At 49.7% G+C, this 15162-nt stretch overlaps 1 protein-coding gene across 2 annotated transcripts in view; it reads right to left on the reverse strand.

Moving 5' to 3' along the window:
- Nucleotides 1–15162, reverse strand: part of PLXNA4 (plexin A4) — a 516386-nt gene that overhangs the window by 46154 nt on the left and 455070 nt on the right. For both annotated transcript variants that reach the window (XM_011941209.1, XM_011941210.1), the window contains 6 exons: nt 14700–14864; nt 11504–11597; nt 10804–11043; nt 10021–10167; nt 9109–9343; nt 4960–5102 (listed from right to left, as the gene is read on the reverse strand). In XM_011941209.1, the coding sequence (XP_011796599.1) occupies nt 4960–5102; nt 9109–9343; nt 10021–10167; nt 10804–11043; nt 11504–11597; nt 14700–14864 (1024 nt within the window). The remainder of the gene's footprint in view (nt 1–4959; nt 5103–9108; nt 9344–10020; nt 10168–10803; nt 11044–11503; nt 11598–14699; nt 14865–15162) is intronic.

A 15162-nucleotide genomic window follows, 5' to 3' on the forward strand; every position in this document is an offset into this window, starting at 1 on the left:
GTTCTGCTTGGTGCTGGCTTGATGGGTGCCAGCTTGATGGGCGCCGGCTTGATGGGCATGTTCACTTGGGGAAAAGTCATCAAGCTGCACGCTGACAATTTGTGCAAGATTTGTATGCATGCTTCTGTTAAACCAAAAAACTTACTTAAAAAGTCAGCTATAGGATCTGCCCCCAACGGGGAGCTTCTGAGAACACTGCAGGGTGTGTCTCCTGAAGTGGGGCACTGGAGGAGGCAGGGAGTGGGAGGGATGGCCTGGGGAGGTGCCTTCGGAGCCACACCTTGAGGGCTCTGTCTCCCCGAGGGAGTGGATACTCTAGTTCTTTGAAAAAGAGTGTCATGTATACAGCAGTAACAAGCCTGGTTTCAGAGTCGGTCACACTTGGGTTTAATTCTGTCACAGTCATTTCCTAGGGCCCTTAGTGACTCAGTTTCTTCACCAGCAAAATGAACATAATGATAGCTCATAGTGATATAGATCTAACTCCACACTGCTATTCTATGTACTTTAGAAATACTGACCCACTTAATGCACACAGCACCAAAAAGGTAGGTTTGTTATAATCCCCATGAGGGACGCTGTGAAGATAAGGAGCTTCACAAAGCCCCAAGACAGAAAAGGGTGAAGGGAGGTCATGAATCCAGGCATTTGGCATCTCGTTCCGCCATCTCCAGGGACCATGATGTGAATTGAAAGGAGAGGGTGTATGAAAAGCTGATACACAGCCCAGCTCCTAAAGAGCAGCTACATTCCCCTGCTCTACTCTCGAGGTTTTAAACTGGGAAAAATGGAGATGGCCAGAGAAAGCCTTGTTTAACCAAAGTCACAGGGTGGCAGAACATTCATGATCCTCATTACCAATTCCCTGTGTTCCAGGCTCAGGGCAAGCCACTGGCAGGAGGCCAGGTTCAATCAGACCCAGGCCCTGTCCTGAGAATTTCAACCAGGAGGCCAGCCCCAGCGAGTCCTGAGGTCCTTTCCACAGCGGGAACTCTGTGAGCCAGCCCTGCACCCTGCACAGAAGGGTTCTCATGGAAACCTCCAACTTGCTGGGTATCAGTAGCTCCTATGGATCTGGAAGCTATAGGAAACGTGTGTGTTTCCAAATCAGGTCCATTTTCATTTCTCTCACTGTGGTGTTGGTCCTTGGAGGGCCAGTTCTCAGGAGACAGATGGGAACAGCCAGAGACAAGCAGGCTACAGCAGGCCACAGCCCCTGCTGGCGAACCCCTCACCTCCGGAGGTGGGACTAGCCTCTGCTTTCTTCATGCCCGCCTCCCCCAGTTCTCCCCTCCACTGGGGGCTGGTAAGGGAAGGACAGCCTTACCTTACCATCAGCCCGGGCCTCCATTGCCCCATTTATCTGTCTTCCAACTCTGTGACCACCCCCGTCACATACATGCCGCTGTCCTTCAAATTACTCAGAAGAGCAGTTCTACAACTTGTTCTAATAATAGTAGATAATGTCATTTCTTGGGCACCCACCATGTGCAATGCACAGTGCCTGGCACATTACACACATTGTTTCAATGAATTTTTCTAATGATCTTGCAAAATTGAGTGAACAATCTCTCAGAGAAGCTATGGCAGCTATTCCAAGGCAGCCTATCTCATGACAGGCAGAGTTGGATTACGAAACCCAAACTTGTTTGGCTCCCAAGTGCCCGTTCGTCCTCCCCGTCTTTCACCATGTCTAGTCCTAGCCCTGGGCTTGAGAGCTGTCTGAAAGCCAACTCGGACATCTCTCTAAAGCCTTCCCATGCAGGGCCTCCCACCAGCTCAGACTGGCTGGCTAAGGGAGGGCAGTCACCAGAAGGTTTAGCACTATGGCATTTAGAGAGGTGGAAGAGGACATGGGTTGGCCAGATGGCCAGATAGTGAGGATACACTCCGGGCTTCTTGCGAGGCTGCCCTTTTTCTGCGTGCAAAATGCACATGCCTCCTGGGAAGAGATCCGGGGTCCTGGGAAGGAAGATTTTAGTAAAGCCACCTACAGCGAAATAGCATCCTATTCAGCAGCACGGGTTTTAGAAGCAGAGAGACCACAGTGACTTGTAGGTGGAGGAAAACTCCATCACCTCGGGGCTCTATTGCCTCTCCTATAAAATGAGAATATGAGTGTCTATGTCATAATGTTTTATGAACATTAAATAAGATAATGTATGTAAAGTGCTTGGCATGCTCCATGCACACTTAAATGGCGACAGTTTTATTACCTGCCTTTCAGACTCCCTGGACTGCTTTCCAGGGATCCCTTTCCTCCAAGAGTTTCCTAGACATCTAGTGCATCAGGACAGTGTTTTAGGGTGTGGGAGGTAGGAATTTTCTCCCCACTTTATGAAGGAAGGAGATGGAAGTGAAGTGTCTTTGTAAGGAGTATCCAAAACAGTTCCTCATTGTTGCCTGCCACCTTCCCCAGCCCAAGCAAATGCTACTCTGAAACAAGACTTTCTTTATTCACCAGATGGTTCTCTAATTTAGTTGAAGTCTGTGAGTATAAAACTGGATAGTAAATTTTAATTGTAACCCAATAGGTTAGAGTTTAGGAGCCAATGATAGGTTGAAATTGGGAGTGGAAGATTGCTCTGTATTTTAAAGCGTTGCTACATGACTAGTGCCTGGGAAGCACCTTTCTTGAAGGCCTGGATTTAACCCAGAGAGCCCTACGTGAGGCGGCTGGGTGACCTCCCCTCCAGGACAGCCTGAAGCAAGAGAACACCTCCTTCTTCACACTTCCAGAAGTGAGCAGGAACCCCAGTGGCTGAAAGGGTTGGGAAATACTGGTTTGGATTAATCAATGACTTGTTTCCATATTCAGAACACCAAGGGGGAGAAACTACTTCAGGGGCAAGAAGGGGTTGGAAAAAAATAAGAAAACAGTGATCCACACACAATCCCTGAATTTCACATAGAAGGCTGGATCTCACATAGCTCCAGGCTAATGCAGGTCAGTAAAAGTTCTCGGAAAATCCAACTTAAAAGTTACATCTTTAAAGGAAACCTACTTAGATTTGGAATTCTGAACTCATGAAGAAAGGAGAATAACATTATATACTCGTCCTCACTGCATTCTTATTTAGATTATTCCATCCCATCCACAGAGTAGTATGGGAATGTTTAGACATAATTTCCCTTCCTACAACCCCATTTCCACCTTAACTCAGCCAAACACACAGACACTCATTTATTCAATCATTTACCACTTCCCACATGCCCACTATGTGCCAGGCACTCTACTCTGCTGGAAGTTAAAACTACAAAGATAAATAAGGTACATGCACAGTCTACACATCCAATCACACATACACGTGTGCACACAATGGTCTTATCTTCTTGTCCCTCTCATGTCTCACTTTAAACAGGAATTTGCATACTCTCCAGGGCCCTAAGAGAATCCTGGTAATTTGAAGCAAACAAAGGTGAGGCTGGAGAAAAATAAAAGGAAGGGAAAAATGAGTGGGACTGGGGGAGGAGGAAAGACCAGGAGCAAGACGAAGGAAATGGATGGATAAAAGTATCAGGATACACGTTATGTTTTTATTTATGCATGGGATACATGTATACATGCATGCACACATACATACATATAAACAGAGAGAAAAGGTACCTTGACAATGAGGACATAGAGACCGTCACCTCCAACTTCTGAAAGTGTCTCTTGGTATCTATCAGCTGAGGAGCCAAAGGGAGCCTCCTCCAGATAGAAAAGCCCATGCCCTCAATATAGAAACACACACAAGCGCATGCTTCACGCAACAAGCAAGTATGGAGAAATGTGTGTGCCACAAATGCCCCTCTGGACTTCTCACATTTGCTGCAGAGGTACACAGCCTACTACATTCCCTTGGAGAGCCCGCTTAGACATTCCCTCAGGTGTCGGTACCTGCAAACCCACATAACTCCCGAGTGATGAGTCTGTTTTTATTTTATGGACAATGTAAACCTTGGAATTAATCTTAGTTTGCATTGTTGCTTTGGCTGTAGATTTTTGATCCATCCACAGCTATAAGGCAGGTCACTGACATAGCTCCCCAGAAGTCCAGCACTGAGGCCTGTTGTTGGGACTGAAGACACTGACATCAAAATGCCTGAGCTCAAATCTCCCTTCGGCCCCGACCAGCTCTGTGGTCCCAGGCAACCACTGAACTCTGGCCCCTTAGTTTTATCACCTGTATAATGGCCTTACTTACTGCAGAGGCTTCTTGGGAGGTGAAATGAATGAATGCATGCAAAGTGCTTAAACTGTGCTAAGATGTTAGTAACAGTCAATTCATAGTGATTACTCCTTAGGATTATTATTCTGTCCTGGTCTTTTCTCATTTATATTTTTCACTTTTCTCTGGTATTTATTTCTGTAAGCCATTCCAAAGCCCTTTCAGAACAAAGTATAATATGAATAGACACATAAGCCAGATACCATGCTAGATAGTAAGTGGGATAAAGTGTTCAAAAGATGAGGTCCCTGCTGGTAGAAGAGAGGGTTATGATTTCTCATTCACATTTCCACCTCGCTTCCCAACGCATCGTTTACCTTTTCCAATTAAGAACTAAGTGGTAAATCCTTTATATATTGAGTACCAACTACGTGAGTCAAATCCCCTACTTCATGGACCCTTAACCAAAGGTCCCTGAGGTTCCCCAATGTATTTGCCATGTTTCTTGTTTCTGTGCATATGTATTTTTTTCTGGGGAGAGGGACATCAACTACTTCCATTCAATCCTGAAAGGGCTCCATGACCCTCTAAGATCCGAAGCCCTACTCACATCTCTGTTCCAAGGTTTCCTGGCTTGGCTCCACCTCTTCCAGAGGGATGGGCTGATGCTGACAAGCTGGGGGACCTTGAGCAAGTTGTGTCCTCTCCCTGGCCTTAGCTTTCTCACCTCTGAAAGAGGGGCTGGACTTGAAGATCACTAACACACTCCCCTGCTCTAACGCCAGGACGGAGCACTGCTTCTCACCTCGAGGTCCCGGAGGACAGGGTGGTCTTCAATTCCTGGGAACAGCACCCGCATGGTATAGGTTCTGTAGTCCAGGAAGGGAATCCCGGCTCCATCCAGGTCACTGGTCAGCTCATGGATGTCCGTCTGGAGCTCGGCAAAGGCTGGCACGAAGAGAAGCCTGTGAGATGGCTGGATGGGGAGGCCCCAGGAGTCGCCTCCATCTCAGAATGCTCAGAACCCTTACCCAAGCCCCTAGGAGACATGAGCAATGGACCACGATGGGCAGGAATAACTGGAGATGCTGTTTACTTAGCTGGGATTGGGATGAACTGCATTAGCATGGGAGAAAGATGTAGTGCAAGAAACCTTGTATTGGGGCTAAAACCTTTCCAAAGTGTGAGTGATGGGGGATGGTGGGTGAGGCTGTCCACAGATCTGTGCTGCTGCTGGGCCAGGAGAGACTCCCCATCTGAAGATGAAGGGCTTTGGTTTGCAAAATATGCTGGGGAGGGGGATGTAGAGGGATGAGTAAGAGAAGAGAGAGGTACCATGAGTAAGTGTCCATTCCTGATGCTGTGTTTTATAATAGATTTCCTTATAAGATGACAAGAACAACTTCTGATAAAGGAAAACAAGTTTAAAGACACAAGTCTGGACCATGCAGCTCATGAGAGCCATCAAACCTCCAAATGGGGCAGAGATGGAGGCTCAGCCACACTCATATAGTCCTTCTGTATAAATAGGCAAGGTATTTCTCTGCCCTTCCTTCCTCAAGGTGATGCTACTTGATGGTGAATTATGACCTCCATATGGGCACTGCTGTGTGTGGTGGCAGCTCAGGTATCCAGATGAACAGAGTGGCAAGACCCCCCAGGAAAGTGAGCATGCAGTACAGCCTGAGGCTGTTACATAGCGCCAAAGCTGTCACCATACTTCGTTCTGAGAACATCCTCCCCCAGGGCCACCCCCTGCCACAGGGGTACTCAGGGGTGAGGCACCCAGCCCTTCCCTGCTCTGCCTTTCTCTTTGGTGTGTGTACACACACATATGCGTGCATGCATGCACATGGACAACCAGGACGGATTAACACATGCTGGCAAAGAACAGCCAGTGGGCATTGACTACTAAAAAATATTTCTTTCTATTTACATAATCTCAAAAACAGGGAGAAAATACTTTGTGAACTCAGAAGGGATGAACAAGCCCAATGTGGTTCTAGAGCCTCAAAAAGCAAGCCCAGCGCCCACTGAGCTGTGATGATCACAGAAACACAACACAGCCACTCTAGGAACTGTCTACGGGGACCCCAGTCTCGCCCTTGCCCATGAGTTGGGTGGAGCTCCACCCTGCAGAGCAGACTTCAGGCCCTCAAATTTTGACTTTCTGTGCCAGGAGAATACCAAGACTGCTTGTTTGAGAGAGCCAAGAGGATGCCACCTAGAGAGGCCTCTGCAACCTCTCCTGCTGCTCCTCTCTCCCTGCACCCCTGCACCTCTGCACTGACCACACAGACACAGGGGTTCCTGATATGTAGCCTGACTTCAACAGTAGAGAACGCAAATGCATCCAAGTGGAGCCTGCGCCAATGTGTGTGTGCTTGTGTTTTTGGCATGTGCTGTCACCAGAACCCCTGGCGAACACTTATGTATGTCCTGAGTGAGGAACATGGGTGTGTATGCTTATAGGGGAGCGTGGGAACATGTGCATGAGCATAGGTGTGGGTGTGTGGGCACTTGTCTGAGTGTGTATGTCAGGGAGTGTGAGTGTGTGAGTGTGACAGTGTGTGAGCATGTCAGGGAGTATGTATGACAGTGTGTGAGCATGAGTGCATGAGGGTGTGTATGTCAGTGAGTGTGTAGGCATGTGTGAGTGTAAATGTCAGTGAGTGTGTATGCATGTGTGAAGGTGAGTAGAGTACATGGGTGTGAATGAATGTATGTCCATGAGTGTGTATGTGTGTGAATGTGAGTGCCTGCGTGTGTCTCAGTGTGTATGTGTGTGTGACTGCATGAGTGTTCATGCATGTCAGTGTGAGTGCATATGTGTGTGTTGGTGTGTATGCAAGTATGAATGTGAGTGTATGAGTGTGAGTGTATGTGTGTATGCATGTGTGAGTGCATGAGTCTATGTGTGCAAGCACTTGTGAATGTGAGTGCATGAGTATGTGGGCATGTCAGTGTGTGCATGCATGTGAGTTGAGTGCATGAATGTGTGTGAGTGTGCAAGTGTGAGTGTGTGAGTATATGTCAGTGTGTGTGTATGAATATGAGTACGTGAGCGTGTGAGCACATGAGTGTATGTATGTGAAAGCATGAGTGTGTGAACATGTCAGTGTGTGTGGGCATGTATGTGAGTGCACAAGTGAGTGTATGTGAGTGTGCATGCATGTGGGCATGTGAATGTATGTGTTAGTCCATAAGTGTATGCCAGTGAGTGTGTGTGGGCATGTGTGGGAGTGTTTGCAAATACATGGGTATGTTTATATATCAGAAGCTCAGGCCCATGAAGGGCCCAGCTGGGTGTCTTCTGAGTTTGTGTAGAGGACATCCTGGCTGGCTGTGAAGTCTTCAAGGAGATCCCTTGGCTTGGACCAGTGCAGCCCTGTAATCGTTCAGCAGCCGGCTCTGGGCACCCTGCAAAGTGTTTCCGTGGCTAGTCTGACAAGTCCTTTGCTGTAAGGCCCCCTCTTCCTACGTGCACAGCATAGCTTGCCCCTAAAGTCTGAAGCCAAGGTTTCCTCCTGGGGCCTCAGCTGACAATCCTGGGCGGGAGCTCCCCTCGGCTGCCCCCTCCCAGTTGGGGTGCTCAGCCCACAGGGAGGAGAAGGGGGGGTTGGCTTTTTATCAGTCTGCAGCTTTCCTTTAAGTCACCAAGCGCCTCCAACATTCAAAGCAGCGTGCCTGCCACACATAAAAGAGATTCTAATCACTACACCTAATTAGAGGAAAGAGTACATTGTGGAGAAAAAAATTAAGCAGCGTAAATATAATAAAAGGCAGTAATTAACGGTCCCACAAGACGGATGCTGTGTTGACAGCTGAAGGATGTAGAGAGGGGATGGAATGGATCCACTTCCCCATCAAAAAGAGCTGTGGCTGTCCTGGTGGGAATCGGTGTGAAGTGAGAGCCCCAGGTACGGGGCCGGATTTACTCCATGTATAAATCTACAGCAAAGAACTAGCTCAGATCCTCCCAGGGTGAGTCACAAAATGATATCCTGGGGGTTACAAGAGTCTGACTCCTAAATTTCCTTCTTGGATTTAGTGCAGCTGATTTCACTTTATGGTGGTGTTTGTAATTTTTTTAATACAAGCTGTGAAACACCCTTCCTTCTAAATCACAGATCAGCCCTACAGCCTTACCTGCCTGCTAGAGGAAGAAAGCTGAAGATTGCTGAAATGTGTCATGTTGAGACACCCCCAGATCTCCCCTTGAGTAGAGTGCAAAACCCACTCAGCCAGGATTCCAGGTCTGGAGGCTGCTCTAGTGGGGTGCAGAATGATCCTAATCTGACACCTTCAAGGAGAGGGCAAGGAGACCTTGGCCTCTCTGGTGTTGCCAGGATAGGGCCTGCTTGGGTATGGGTGTGGTCTGGGACACAGGTATAGGAACTATAGAGTGAGAGGCTTTGCAGGTAGGATGCACAGCCCCCAGCATTGCCCACAGCTGCCTGGCCTGCTTGCTTGTAAATGAAACACATGCATACATACACACACACACATGCATACATACACACACACACACAGCCTCCAGCACTGCTCACAGCTGCCTGGCCTGCTTGCTTGTAAATGAAACACATACATATACACACACACAAACACAGCCTCCAGCACTGCTCACAGCTGCCCGGCCTGCTTGCTTGTATATGAAACATATACACACACATACACAGATGTGCACACACACACACATGCACACAGACACATACACAGCCTCCAGCACTGCTCACTGCAGCCCAGCCTGCTCGCTCGTATATGAAACATACATACACACACAGAGGTGCACACACACACATGCACACACACATTCACACAGACACACACACCGCTAGCCTCTAGCACTGCCCACTGCTGCCCAGCCTGCTTGTTTGTATATGAAACATATACATACACATACACAGATGTGTACACACACACACACAGCCTCCAGCACGGGGCCATTCAGTACCTTCCTTGCACTCCAGGGCCACACGGGACTCCAGGTTGTCCATCTGCATCTGCAGCCGCTTCAGCGTGAGGTCACTTTCGCGGGACTTGCGTTTATAGGCGATGAGTACGGCCACAATGAAGATGATGAGGAGGCCGCCAGCCACCGCGATGCTGACGATGGCGGGCAGGCTGAGCGGGCTGTCCGGGGCGATGTACACCATCCCCGGGGAGTACTCCATGCCACCGACACGGGCCTGGGGGCACACCGGGCAAGAGGGAGCTGGGTGTGGGGACACAGCAGCTTTGGCAACAGTCCCATATCACCCAGGAACTGGTGACCGGGGCAGGATGAGGGAAAGGAGACCAATTGGTGTCAAAATAGACAAGAGGACATGGGGGCTGGGAGCAGGGACAGACACAGCTTAACAGAGCTCACCACCAACTGGAAAAACCTCACCTCCTCTTATTCAGGAGCGAGTTTTGTCATCTTCATAAGAAAACAGCACACAACTGGGACCTAAACACAGTCTGCCACCAATGACCAGATCCCCTAAGATTTATGCCCATTCTAAGGGTGGACAACGGAAGCATAGAACATGATATTAAGATATTACAGACTTCCGTGGGCCAGCAACGGCCTTCTCCTTGAAGGCTTTCTTGTTTGTTGCAGATGATTTAGCAACTATTTAATGCTGTTTTGCATTTTTCTTATTGTTGCACCAGCCAGCATGGAAAGAATGACAATACAGAAGAGAGAAGCTCAAAAGGGGACATGAAGAAAGAACTTGGGGTGGGGGGTAGCTAGAGGAAAAGTTATTTGTGGGCCAGAATCCCCTCTTGGAAAGCCCTGGTGGCCTGAGACAGAGCTGGGCCGCTCATATCCACATCCCTAGTGCCCACTCCATCCGGGATGGGGTTCTCCCAGTCTCACCATCACTTTGTGCCTGCCGATGAGGTTGGGGGACTCGCAGAGCAGCTGGACATCTGATACGGTCACGGTGCACGGCTTCTCCCCAACCAGCACAGTGTAGTTCAGCTTCACGTTGCCCCCAGCCACAGGCGGGATCAGGTTCTTGCCCTGTGCACATGGGAAAGCCCCAGTTCCCATCCCAGAGTGAGGACCACAGCTACCAGCTGGCTCTCATGTCCTCCCACCTGGAGGTCCTATCCTGCTGGTGAAGAAGCCACCTTTGATAATAAGTGCAAAAAGTATTCATGGCACGACTACTACCATTGCCTCTTCCTCCCAGTGGGTAATCAGTTATCAAAGTACTCCTTTCAGCTTATCCCAAATGCAGCCTCAGAATCCTTCTCGATGCAGAGTTGGAGTCAGTCACTACCGATTGATTCAAGTTGTCATGAGCTTTAATTAACTTGTGACCCATGTTCCAAAGGAGGACCTATGCTGTGGTTCGCACAAGGCTGCCTCAGAGGAAGCAGTGAGCCTGACCTACCAGTACTTGGACTTTCAGGACAATAAAAGCTTGAGAGTCAAATAGCCAAGGTGCATCTGCCTTCCCTGGATAGAACCGGCCCATAAAGAGAGTTTTCTTCCCAGTACAAACTCAGAACACTTATCACACTCTGGGCTACACTGCAACCTCTGCAAGAGATGCTGGTTGAAAAACGTGACTGGAGTCTGCGACTTGAACATCCCCTTCCATGCAGCAGCCCCTCCTTTCCCCACCCCCACCTCCTACCACTCTCACTCCACCTTTAGGATGATGGGCGTGCCAGGCTTGAGCTCCAGGATTCCTGAGGGACCAAAGGCCTCAAACACTGGGTTGGGATAGTAGGTGAAGTTGGTCTTGTTGAGGATGAGCAGAGACTGGACGTTGTCCAGGATGAAACCAAACTCCTCGGGCCTCTCGGTCAGGTCTGACTGGTGGTCAGGACCCAAAGCAAGGGCGGGCGCCTGGCAGGTCATCTCAGTAGCATTCAGAACCTCACAGATCTGTGGGAGGAGCCACAGGGCAGAGCCTATGCAATATCTCCACATACCCACAGCCCCAGTGCATGTACCAGGCCTCCCTGGATGTCATCGGATAGCATGGGGTTGACAAGAGGATTAGAGATGAGTCAGGACCACACAATTGGGCCCTCAAGGAATAGGCTCTATAGCTTGCACCCAGCTCCGGTTTTGTCTGTAGTGGGTGTGGCAATGGCTACGGTTGGAAGAATGAAAGAGTAAAGGTGTAAAACCCCGGGAACCCCAAAAGTAATTGCTCCTCCATGCCTGTACCCCAAGAAGTAAAAATGCCCTTACGTCTTCTCCCCCATCCCACTATCCGAGTATTCAAGGGTGTCACAGGCTGTGGGTTATCAGTGTATGGGCAGGAAGTCACCTCAGTACTTGGGAAGACCCACACGTTCATGTAGGTAACCTCCATGAACCCCGTCAGCCCTGCACTCACATTGATGTGCTCCTTCCCTCCATGCTTGGCACGGATCTGGGGGTTCTGTATGAGGTCCAGGTGGGTCCCCCATACGGCGATGGGTGTGTTTCCACTGAGCAGGAAGAAAGAAGGAGGCGTGTAAATCATAAGTTCAGGAAGAGCAATGGCACACTACAATGATGACTGACTGAGCTACAACAATAAGGACAGTGACAACCAGGCAGCAGGGTAATGTTCATGGGGACAAGGATGACAAGCTGACTGCATAGTAATGAGGATGAGCATCTCGGCAGCCAAGGGGAGGACAGTAATGACCAGATGTCTGTGGCCATCCTTTGCTGAGTTTGTTTGGAGCATGGACCCCTGTGGAGGCCCAGTCAACAGCACAGCCCCCTTAGCTCTCCAAGACCTTTTGATTTGTGCCAGCTGCTTCTCTGCAACCCCTTGGTGTCTCTTCCTCCATCCTTCCCCTGGACTTGCCAATCTTGGGACTTTTTAAACATTAGCTTTGGCCTCATGAAAGCCTCGCTCCAGATTGTCCCCACCACATCCTCCAGGGGCTGAGCACAGTCTGCTCCCCCAGGGCAATCATTCTACAAGTTTCCATGTTGGAGGCTTTGATCAGGCTGAGATCTGGGAAAGGCAGAGGGTCCATGAATGCAAATGTGAATGCAAGTGAGAGATGCTCTGGGACTTGGGTCTCCTGCACCCTGGGGTGGCACAGGACCACTGACAGGGAGGACACAGGACTGCTGACAGGGAGGGCTTATGAGCTTCATCTTGTGTCGCTTTTCAAAAGAAACCTGGACATCAGTGCCCATCCTTAGGGCACCTGAGAAGTGGGCATAAAGTGGTGGGCAGTACTGTAGTGGACTGTGTCCTCTGGGGGGCTACTCAAAGAAAAATGAGAAATAACCTGATCCCCAATCAAAGGAGCATCTTCGAGAAGAATCCTGCTATCTAAAACAGGCTTTAGCAAGTTAATTAGCTATAAGTTGATGAGTAAAGAATCCTTGACACACACACCCACATTCATTTCCACCCATCTATCCATCTGCCTGTCTTCATATTGCCAGTTGCTTCCCCCTCTCTCCTTGCTCGTATGCGCGCGCACACACACACACACAAACACACGTGTGTACATACACAGAGGAAGATTCCTGTGAAACTTGGAGAGGCTCCTGCACACGTGACAGTGCTGTAGATGACCTTCCAGTGTATAGCCATCTTCCCAGTCCTCTCAATCACCAATTCAACACACATTTATCAAACGCCCACCATCACTGTTCACAAGTAACCCAGGTGGCTCGTAAGAGCAGAGCCTCACCCCATCCTCAGACTTGATTAACTTAAAGAAAAGCCCTGGAGCTGGCTGGCAGACCCAGAACATGTCTGTCTCCATCCTCCCTCCTAGTGGGAGCATGATGCAGGAATGGCAGCTGAGTGCCAGGAAGGGTGACACCTCTATTTCTATGAGGATGACACAAAGAAGAACTGAATTATACCAGGCTGTGAATTTCACAGAGAGTTGCAAAGTTTGTTGACCAAGTCACAAAGGGCTGCATCAACTTCCTGGGGCCAAATCCTGGTATGGCTTTCTATAGACGACCTTCCCCTCTGTGCCTTCTGGTCTTCATCTGCCTTAAGGTCATGGCTAAAGCTCAGAAGGTTTGGGCCTTACAGAGTAACTGCTGAGGACGGCCAAATCTCATCTCAGCAGGCAAAGGCTGTCTTTCTTTTGGGCTTAAGGCAGGGGGTGGCAAGCTCTTTCTGTAAAGGACCAGATAGTAAATATTGTAGGCTTTACAGGCCATATGGTCCCTGTCGCAGTTACTCAACTCTGCTGTTATAGTGAGAAAGCAGCTATAGACAATACATGTACGAATGAGCATGGCCGTGCGCCAATAAAACTTTATTTACAAAAGCAGGTGGCTAGCCAGATTCAGCCCACAGACTGGAGTTTGCCGATCCCTGGATTAAAAAAAGATTGTTCCCTGGACTGGACACATTCCTGCTCTCTGCCTCAGCCTGGGGAGACCACTTCTACATGTACTTCCTGCTCACTCCCCCAGCCCCACACCCCTGAGAACTGAAGCAGACAGTGAGAGGCCTGGACCCAGCAGGGGGCAGGGGGAGGGGGCTAAGCCAGGCACTGCCCTGTGCATGTGCATCTCACTTCAGTCTCTCAGCTGCCTATGCGAGAGTGGACAGATGAGGGACTCTGGCCCCAGGGAGGTGAGATAACTGTTAAGGTCACTGGGCTGGTAAGCAATGGAGCTGGGCTGAGACCCTTCCCACGCTGCCCCTGTTACAGTGATTTCCCAGTGATCTCTGTGAGCCTTGCATGGGGTGCCCTCTGTAGCATCTTCTCATTCCCATGTGCTATCCAGGGCCTGGAAAGGCAGACTCATGCCATGTGCCTACCCCTTCTCCCCTGATGGGAGACATACCACTCCAGGGACCCTAGAGATCCTGGGATTTCAAAATCCCTGGATGAATCACTGAATAGGCAGAGGCCTAGGAAGAATACCAATTTGCTCAAGGTAAATGAAGGTCCCCAAGTCCCTGCCCCAGGGCCTTTCTGTACCAACATTCCAATGCCTGGTCCCCTCCCTCTGAGACAGGTGTTCAGTGCATCTGGCTGGGCTCTGGGAAAAAGCAGGGAACAAGACCTAAACTCTACCCTTGAGGAGGTTGCAGCAGAGGGGAGGAGAAATGTAAGCAGGCAGCCAGGAGCAGAGAGGATGGGTATCTGGATGGGGCCTCCAGGCTCAGGACACAGCTTCCCCCATGTAAGCTGACTACAAGGAGTAGTCAGGCCTGATCTAACTCCTTCTTCCACACCCCTCAGCCTGAAGGTGGGACCAGGATTAGCACCTATGTCTACCAGAAGTGAGAAGAGTAGCCTGGCACCCCCAGCAGTCACTGCAGCATGGGGACATGGCCTCTAGCACAGTGCCTGTCCCAGAACTGGGGAAGGTGGGTTCTTGCTGTTATAGGAGCTTGGCCTCCAGGCTGGGTTTGGCACAGAGTTGCTCTCAGTGGAAGGAGGGAGCCACAGTAGGAAGGTCTGATTTGGGGGTATTTGGAACCAATTCCAGTTTATCAGTTCCCCAAGTAGAACTGGGCCCCCAGAACTCTCCTTGGCTTTTGAGAGTCAGGGAAGGGAAACAGAGATGCAGGAGCATTAAGGTCTACTTGGGCCAGCTCCTACCTGACGATGCTCCATTCTGGTTCAATCCGCACGATGGTGGGGTCTTCCACATACTGAAAGACCAGGTCCTGGTGGATCTTGGCCCTGTCCACCTGCACCGACACCTTCATCTCTAGCACCTCATCTGAGGACGTGGTGTTGCAGACAATGTAGGATGGAGATCGCCTGGAGGGCAGGAAGACACAGCATTGGGTGCCTGGTGTTAAGGAGGACAGAGGTCCTGAGTTAGGGCCCTCCCACACTGCTCCCTGCATGTCAGGGTGCTCAGAGGCCATGGGTGGGTGCTCTCAGATAGAAAGCTGGAGATCCGGTGAAAAGACTCTCTCCTTGGCCAAACTTTAGACAGGTTCCTCTGAGCCCTCTTTTCAACCAGGCCTCATCCCTGGTCTGTCTTTGGCCTGTCTAGCCTTGTTTTTTAGCAAGAATCTGGCTAAGTCTGTTTGGGGAGAATCCTCCCATACTT

The sequence above is a fragment of the Colobus angolensis genome, unplaced genomic scaffold, assembly GCF_000951035.1.
Source record: "Colobus angolensis palliatus isolate OR3802 unplaced genomic scaffold, Cang.pa_1.0 Scaffold2, whole genome shotgun sequence".
Lineage (NCBI taxonomy): Eukaryota > Metazoa > Chordata > Mammalia > Primates > Cercopithecidae > Colobus > Colobus angolensis.